At 53.6% G+C, this 8492-nt stretch overlaps 1 protein-coding gene across 2 annotated transcripts; it reads left to right on the forward strand.

Annotated features, from left to right (window-relative positions):
• The first annotated feature begins 3034 nt into the window (after positions 1 to 3034).
• Positions 3035 to 7817, forward strand: Emx2 (empty spiracles homeobox 2). Of its 2 annotated transcripts, XM_038316401.1 has the most exons (3): positions 3035 to 3443; positions 5442 to 5626; positions 7650 to 7817. In XM_038316401.1, the coding sequence occupies exons 1-3, from the start codon at positions 3035 to 3037 to the stop codon at positions 7815 to 7817; spliced, it is 762 nt and encodes a 253-aa protein (XP_038172329.1). The 2 variants fall into 2 exon arrangements, with proteins under 2 accessions (XP_038172329.1, XP_038172337.1); XM_038316409.1 differs by lacking the exon at positions 5442 to 5626 and having other exon boundaries at positions 7650 to 7753.
• The last annotated feature ends 675 nt before the right edge of the window (positions 7818 to 8492 follow it).

Here is an 8492-nt window from a genome sequence, read left to right on the forward strand (position 1 = left end):
CAAATCTGCCAGACAGGCTTGGATTCCTTGGCCTTCAAAGTCAACAACTCTGATACCCTCAGATAATGCTAACTCAGGGGTAAGGTTGGGGTTGAGGCACCACACTTGGTTTCACAGAGTTTCAGGCCCATTCTGGTGGCCCAGCCCCACCTTCTTGCCCTCCTCTAGAGGATATGCAGTGTGACAAATGGGTGCGTTTGCTCCTAGCTTCAGAAGCCCCCAGTTAACCCCCAGTTCCTGTGAAGCTTGCTTGGCTAGGCATACGCTAAGATTTCTGCCCTTCCCTGGGCTTCAGACTTCAGAGGTCTGAGCGCCTAGAAGCCTCTATTTCCACAGCCCAGATAAGACCTGGGAGAGATTTCTCAGCTGTATTTGGTGGAGATAGTTCAGCCTGGAGGACTGTGTGGCCTTCAATACCCACTGTTTCTGTAGCGCTGGATCTAATGCCTACAATATTTGGGTTTGCAAAAAAAAAAAAAAAAAAAAAAGGGACAAAGACAGAAGGCCACCTGGAAAAGAAGGTGGAAATGGTCCAGGACCAAAGGACTGGGGTTCGGGGTCTGAAGCCCAAGGCAATGGCAGATTTATACCATTGTGAGGGCAGAGCTGAGGCTCACTCCTGTCTTCTGGGTCAACCGTGAATGTGTTTGCACCAGCTGGAATACTCTGGGGGGATTCTAAGTGAAGGAGCAGAAAAAGTAGCTCCCGTGGTCCCCAAATTAATCTGTCTGGAGCCTCAACAACACCGGGAACTCTTTTCTCAACTCCCACTCTACCTAGAGGTCCCTGAGCTTCTGCCTTCTCAGAGGAACACTATAAGAAACACTCAAAACCTAAACAACAGCAGATGAGAAAGGGGAAACAAACGGGAGGGCTGGCAAGGAACCCATTATTGCCAGACTTCCTGGCGTGTCCTAAGGCCCAGACCCTTGGTGGAATCAGATGGCTTTCACACTCCCTCTAGAGGACTTCACATCTCTCTTCTGCAGAGTTAGTTCTCCCCGGTCTCAGGCAACCTAGTCACCAAACACAGACATTTTATCCCTCTTAGGATAAATGGCTTCGACCTGGGAGTAATAGATTTAAAGGACGCCAGGAAAAAAAATTATCATTAATTGTAAACGTGCAAAATACCTGCTGGTACTTCACTTTAGAAGAATGTAATTGGCAAAGGGTGGGTGTGGGGGGGGAGGCGGCTGATGAATAGATAATAGATCTTTAACCACCAATAAACAGAGAGCAGCGCCAGCAGGCTGGGGGATGTGATCATAATTATGCCACAGCGTGAGCCAATGGGGACGGGAGAAGTCGGCCCTAAAATCATCCCAAAACCGAAGGCGAGCTCGAAAATGCGGACAGGGCCTAGGACCGGAGACGCGATCCTAAGTGCCTAGTTGCGAAACCTAGGTTTGCAGAGGAACCCAGCCCCGGGACCACAGATGTCAGAATAAAAATAGGTACGGTACTAATAACAACAACGGTAACAATGTCAACGCTTCTAACGACAACGGAACGAAAACACAATCACCACTTCAGCTTCTGACCTAGGACCCAAGACTCCTTTCCCAATTATCCCCACGTATCCCAGAGAGAACTGTTTTGGGGAAGGAGGTGAGTGCCCTCAGGACAGGAAAAGCAGGAACTCTAGGGTGAGAGTTGGAAGTCCAAGGCTACCGTACAAGCACATCTGGCTTCTCAGGTTTCCACTTGCAAACGAACCAGCCGGGTCAAAGACTGCAAGCGCGTGGACCCTGGAACCTCGGAGCTACGCTTGGTTGGAGGGGTGGGAGGACCCCCCTCCTCGCGCCTAGGAAACCTCGGGAGTTTTGCTGGGGGTGGGGATTGGTATGAGTGAAGCGGGTTAGCCCTAGTCCGCAACCAGTCCCCGCCCGCTTACCCTCGCTGGACTCCCGAAACCATCTCAGTGACCTGGACGCCAGGCGGCAGGGGACAGCCTCAGTGGAGCTCAGGGCGTGAAGAAATCTGCGCGTCTGTTGGTGCTTCGGTCCTAGCAGCTTCGGCGCCGGCGCCGCACGTTTAGGACCAGGGGTCCGCGGCAAAGGCTGCGCAGGCCGAAGACTCTGCAGGGACCCGGGTGCCCCGGAGGGAGTGATGTTAGTGCAGTAGGAGGCGGTGGCTGAGGGGGAGGAGGTGGGGAAAGAGGAGGAGGAGGAGGAAGAGGAGGAGGAGAAGAACGAGGAAGAGGAGGAGAAGAGGGAAGCGGAGGAGGCGAAAGAGGAGGAGAGAAGCAGCGGCGGGCGCCGAGGGAGCGAGGGAGCTAGCCCGGAGCGACTGGCGAAGGCACCGAGAGGTCGGCGGCCGAGCGAGCGGCTGGAGGCACAGTCGGGACAGCGGCGCCGACTCCGTTCCACTCTGGGCCGGGATCCAGGCCTCCGGGTTCCCAGGCGCTCGCCTCCCTCTGACGCACTTTAAAGAGTCTCCCCCCTTCCACCTCAGGGCGAGTAATAGCGACCAATCATCAAGCCATTTACCAGGCTTCGGAGGAAGCTGTTTATGTGATCCCCGCACTAATTAGGCTCATGAACTAACAAATCGTTTGCACTACCAGTGAAGAAGCGAACACTTCCATGGATTGTCCTTGGACTTAGGGCGCCCTGCCCGCCTTTTGCAAAGGAGAGAAAACTTTTTTTGGCCTCCCCCGAGAACCCCCCTTCCCTGCCTTTAACTCCAATCTCCCCCCACGCCACCTCGCTCAAAAAAATATTACCCCAATCCACGCCTGCAAATTCTTCTGGAAGGATTTTTCCCCCCTCTCTCCAGGTTGGGCGCGTTTGGTGCAAGATTCTCGGGATCTTCGGTTTTGCTTCTCCTCCCCCTCCCCCCTCCTTTCCTTTTTCCTTTCCTTTCTTTCTTCCTTCCTTTCTTTCCTTTCCTTCCCCCCCACCCCCACCCCCACCCCAAACAAACGAGTCCCCAATTCTCGTCGGTCCTCGCCGCGGGCAGCGGGCGGCGAAGGCAGCGCGCTGCGGTCGCCGGGAGCAGGGAGCCCTGGGCGCCCGCTCCTTGGCGCAGCATGTTTCAGCCGGCGCCCAAACGCTGCTTCACCATCGAGTCGCTGGTGGCCAAGGACAGTCCCCTGCCTGCCTCGCGTTCTGAGGATCCCATCCGTCCCGCGGCGCTCAGCTACGCCAACTCCAGCCCAATAAATCCGTTCCTCAACGGCTTCCATTCGGCCGCTGCAGCCGCCGCCGCGGGCAGGGGCGTCTACTCCAACCCGGACTTGGTGTTCGCCGAGGCGGTCTCACACCCGCCCAACCCCGCCGTGCCGGTGCACCCGGTGCCGCCGCCGCACGCCCTGGCCGCCCATCCCATACCCTCCTCGCACTCGCCACACCCCCTCTTCGCCTCGCAGCAGCGGGACCCATCCACCTTCTATCCCTGGCTCATCCACCGCTACCGGTATCTGGGTCATCGCTTCCAAGGTACGTGCCACGTCGCGGAGCTGAAGCGCGCCGTTCCGGTTGCCTCCTTAACGGGGCCGGGCCTGCTCCGGGTGGGCTCTCCTGGAGGCCTGGGAAGAGGTTAGTCAGTGTGCTGAGTTCTCAAAAAAGGCAGCGAGGGGCCCGCGCGGCATAGGTCCCCAATTTCTGAAGTCGAGGTTCTTTGGGTTATTAACTTGTCCACCACTTAACCTCTTGGAAAGGGGCGCGAAAGAGGTGTCCGGTGGTATGCGCCGGGGTCGGGCTGGCTGGGACAAGCTGCCTGCGGGCGAAGTCCGCTGTCAAGAAGCCTGAGCCCACAAGGTCCCCAGAATTCTGGTCCCCTGAACCGTGTCCCCGACCGATCTACCGTATCTCAGGGATTCAAACCGGGCCACATGGCCAGGTTTACTGGACTGTTGATCTCCGCTCTACACCCACTCCACGCCCCTCCAGCTCAGACCAGAGACTTTTAGGTCTTCAAACCCTTTATGTAGGCGAAGGGATGTTCGAAACCTCAGCGCAAACTGTTTCCTTCTTCCAGCTCTGGAGGCCCAAGGAGGGGCGGAACAGAGCAAGTAGAAACCTCCACAACTCCACTGGCTCTCCCCTCGACCTGTTTAACTGGGGGACCCCCGCAGGACGCGGCGGGAAGGCAGGTTCCAGCTGGTTTCTGTTTGCTTGATTTTTTTTCTTTAAAAAAGAAGAAAGAAATTAAGAAAAAGAAAAGAAAAAAAAACTAATCGAAAGAAGGCCCGACAATGGAAAAATTTGTTTGGGCGTCTTCTTTTTTTTAATTTCCAATTTATTAATTTTGTTTGCTTCTGGGTAGGGTTTGGTAGGAAAGGTAAAACTTTAGGAAAAGGGTTCGAGTATTTAGTTTGTCGATGGAGACCATAAAGGACCCAACTCAGGCAGGGCAGGATCAATACCAAGGGGCTGCGTTACTGTCAGAGTCTAGAATCGGGTAGCTGCCACCTCAACATTATATATATATATATATATACACATATGTATATACATCCAAAAACCCCCAAACAAAAAACAAACAAACAAAAACACAAACCAAAGCAATACACCTTTCTCTTTCAGTTCACTACTGAATTTACCTCCACTCCCGCTGGGAAAACCGGCAGGTTTTTTTTTTTTTTTATTGTTTGGATTTTGGTGAATAGATTCACTTTCTTTAATAAGAAAAGCCGAAATACCCCAGGCTTGCCTTCAAAGTTTAGGGCTCAACTTCCCCATTCTCGGCCAGCTATGTTTTTGGTTGCTCTGCCACATCAGGAGCAGCCCGGATCTTTGTGGGCCGGAACATTGCGGGCCCGTACTTGCAATTCAGTCACCCCGAGTCTCCTGTTCCTCCACTCTCCTCTCTTAGCTTTCTGCAGCCCAGGAACCCCAGAATCGAGTACTCTAGAGGAAGTCGACTTAGAAACCGGGCATCCTCGCCTCTGGCCCGGTTGCAACGACTAGACCGGCCTCTGCAATTTCCCAGCGAGACAGCAGACAAAAATTCTTGAATAAATTCGCGAGAAAACTATGGGTAGAGTCCGCTGTTCTTTCCACGCCTAAGTCAAAAATTTAAATAGGCTAGAAACTAGGCAATCTATTCTTATTCTTATTTTTGGATAATGGGCACCAATCTCCTCGCCCGGGCTCTATCCTCCTGACTTCTGCTCCCGACACACCCGGCATGAAAGTATCCAGGCCTGCGGTGCCAGGACAGTTGCCGAGTCCGCGGAGGTCCGGAGTCGGAGGACCTCAGGCACAATCGCTAGTTGGGTACCGCCCAGATTGGAGTCCCAGGGACCCGGGTCGGGCGGGCGGTTCAGCCGGTGTCCTTTTCAAAAGCCCAGGGAGTGCCACCAGCCCAGCGGGTTTGGCGCTGCGGACTAGTCAGAGGCCCAGGGAACTACACTGGGCCAGCCCGGCTCCGGAGAAGCCCGCGACTCGGGCCTGGGAGGCCCCCTAATGGTACTTCTGCTGTGCACCCTGCAGGGAACGACACAAGTCCCGAGAGTTTCCTTTTGCACAACGCTCTGGCCCGAAAGCCGAAGCGGATCCGAACCGCCTTCTCGCCGTCCCAGCTTTTAAGGTTGGAGCACGCCTTCGAGAAGAATCATTACGTGGTGGGAGCGGAAAGGAAGCAGCTGGCGCACAGCCTCAGCCTTACGGAAACTCAGGTGAGTGTGGCCCAGCAGCTAGGGTACCCCATCCAGACCCAGGCAGACAGCGCCCAGTATATCCACCACTGCTGAGCTCCGAGAGGGTTCGTGGAGTGTATTTCCATGCCAGAGCTCAGGATCTGTAACTTTCCAGGTGCTTGGCGTTGTTAGGGTAGTATGAGCTGCAGGGATGAGTTCGTTCTTCTGCTCCGCTGCTCAGGCCCCGGGAAATCCAAGCCAACCCACCTCTGTAGTTTTGCTGAGAGTTTTGGTGAGAACCACGGAGGCTCAATTGGGATCTGAGATGAGGCTAATTGCAGCAGGGTGTTCTGTTGACGAGGGCTCAAGGCTGGCGAAGGTAGGGAATGGTTCTGAAAGATTCTCCACCCACCCGATTATTCTTCTTAAGGGAATGTCGGGGAGTCAGAAGCCGGAGGCCAGGCGGGCTGGGCGATCTTGAAAACTAGACGGTTCTCAGAGAGATAGCCTTAGGGGACACGGTCTTCCCTGAGCAGCAAGTGTTGGCAGCCTAGCTTGGGTTAGTCCCAAGGCGGGGAGGGGGTTTCGGTCTACAGTAGGCGCTACCGGGCTCCCAGACGCGAGGCAGGGTCAAAGTTCTCAGCAAACAGTAGTAACGTTTGGGGGCAAAGTAAGTTGTACTGCTTTTTCTGAGAAGCTCAAATCGAGGTTTTTGTTTTTTGTTTTTTGTTGTTTTTTGTTTTTTGTTTGTTTTTTTTAAAGTTTCCCCTTCATGGGAGGAAAGAAATAACAAGAAGACCTTGCGCGTTTGTGCAGGGCAGGCACAAGGCAAGGCCCAGCTGATTTCTCCTGGACAGCCTAGGCAGCGGTGGTCTTTGTCCGCCTCGCTGCCCACACTGCCTGGAGTCTTTGTGTGCGTGTCAAGCCCCAGCACACCGACGCACGCTTTGGGCAAACGCAGGGGTGGGGGTTGGGGGACTGAACTGTCCTCCCCCTTAATTAGCAAACTCAAAGCAAATTAAACTCAGCCTTGCTCAGGCTCTGCTTTTTCACGGGGGCACTTTGGGGGACAGGGGCATTGGGGGGAACAAGTAGGACCTTGTGGAAGTCTTAAAGGTGGGAATGGAGTGGTATCTCAGGAGCTTAGGGGCTCTGACTGAGCCACCCCGATCAGGGCCCGGGCTTCAGTCACTACTGTCTTTTTCCTCTGTAACCACACTGCTGGGCAAAATTGGGCCTTGCTGCTGAATAGAACATCACCCAACTTCCCCACGGGGCAGTTGATGGCAGCTGACTTCAACCTCAGAGTCTCTTAGCTGCAAGGTCCAGGGAGGGTCCAGAGGGAAGAGATATGACTGAAGTTGAAGCTGACCCTACCCTGTTTGGGGACTGGACAGAAGCCGAGGGAAGAGGGCTCTCCTTCTCCCTCCTTTTACTTCCTTCCTAAGTCACAAACTCCCCGAAGCTTTCCCTTCAGAAGGCCCGAGTGAGGCCTGGAAAGTTGCTGTCCACTGGGTTTCCTCTGGGCAGTCTCTAGTCCTGCTCACCTGCCAGTATCCCCCAGCAAGGGCACAGTACAGGCAAACCCCTATCTTCTATGCAGGCCTTGGCCTGGCAGAAGAGGCGCTATATTTAGGCAACTTCAGACTGACAGAAAATAGAAAGCACATTAGGCCCAGCTAAAAAGACTGAGGTCTTTTCTGCAATCACTGGCTGGGCAAGCAAGAAACATACTTTATTTTTTCTTATTTAATTATTTTTTAACGAAGTTTTGCATGCTTTGCAAAAGGCTTTTGCTCTAAGTGGGGTGTGCGTGGGAGAAATGACTCCAGTGAGGGTACTGTGGCCCTTGGGGAAATGTTCCTTGGTAGGTTTTGGGAGGAAAGGGGACTAGGCTTCTCACCTGCAGTCCCTGCTCTCAGAGAGGAGACCGATGAGTGGGCAGCCCTCAGGGTATGTGTCTGGGGAGCTGTGGTCAGGCCTGGGTAAGGGGCAGGCCTCTGGCGTTTGGTAGGAAGGCACCGTGAAGCATCTAACGATGCCCGCTTGCCTTTCCCCACAGGTAAAAGTATGGTTTCAGAACCGGAGGACGAAATTCAAAAGGCAGAAGCTAGAGGAAGAAGGCTCAGATTCTCAACAGAAGAAAAAAGGGACACACCACATTAATCGGTGGAGAATTGCCACCAAGCAGGCGAGTCCGGAGGAAATAGATGTGACCTCAGACGATTAAAAGTACAAACCTAATCCCACACCAATGGACAGCATGGAGCAAAAGAGACAGGGAGAGGAGGGGAAGAAGGAAAAAAAAACCCTACAAAACCAAACCAAACTGCACACACATTCACCAAGAAAGGGAGAAAGGGGAATCTGAGCAGTGGCTTGCAGCAGACTTTGGACAGCAAGGGCACTGGACCGAGCGCTGCCACTGCGCACGCACGCACGCAGGCGCAGGCACGAACGAGATGGCAGAGGACTGAGGCCCCTTCATCAACGTGCAACCCTCGTCTAAAGAGGCAGCTGAGTGAGTGAGAGAGACAGGGACTGGGATGGAGAGAGAGAAAGGGGGAAAAGAATGAGAGAGAGAGAGAGAGAGAGAGAGAGAGAGAGAGAGAGAGAGAGAGAGAGAGAGAGAGAGAGAGAGAGAGAGGAGAGAATGATCCCGTCCTCCTTGTGAGGCAAAGGCACATTCTGACAAGAGAAGCTGTCAGTCAAATGCCAAACCAGGGAAACAAGATGATTGGCAGGTATTCCGCATATCAAAGTCCATTTAGAAATGATAGTGATTTTTTAAAAAGGCACAGGACTTTTAATTTTGCACTTCACAGTGTTTCCCCATATTTAATTAGAAATAACACAAAATCCATGTCTAGCCCCATCCTACACCTGTTTCAAAAACTTGAATTGC

Source organism: Arvicola amphibius, chromosome 1 (assembly GCF_903992535.2).
Source record: "Arvicola amphibius chromosome 1, mArvAmp1.2, whole genome shotgun sequence".
In the NCBI taxonomy this organism is placed as follows: Eukaryota; Metazoa; Chordata; class Mammalia; order Rodentia; family Cricetidae; genus Arvicola; species Arvicola amphibius.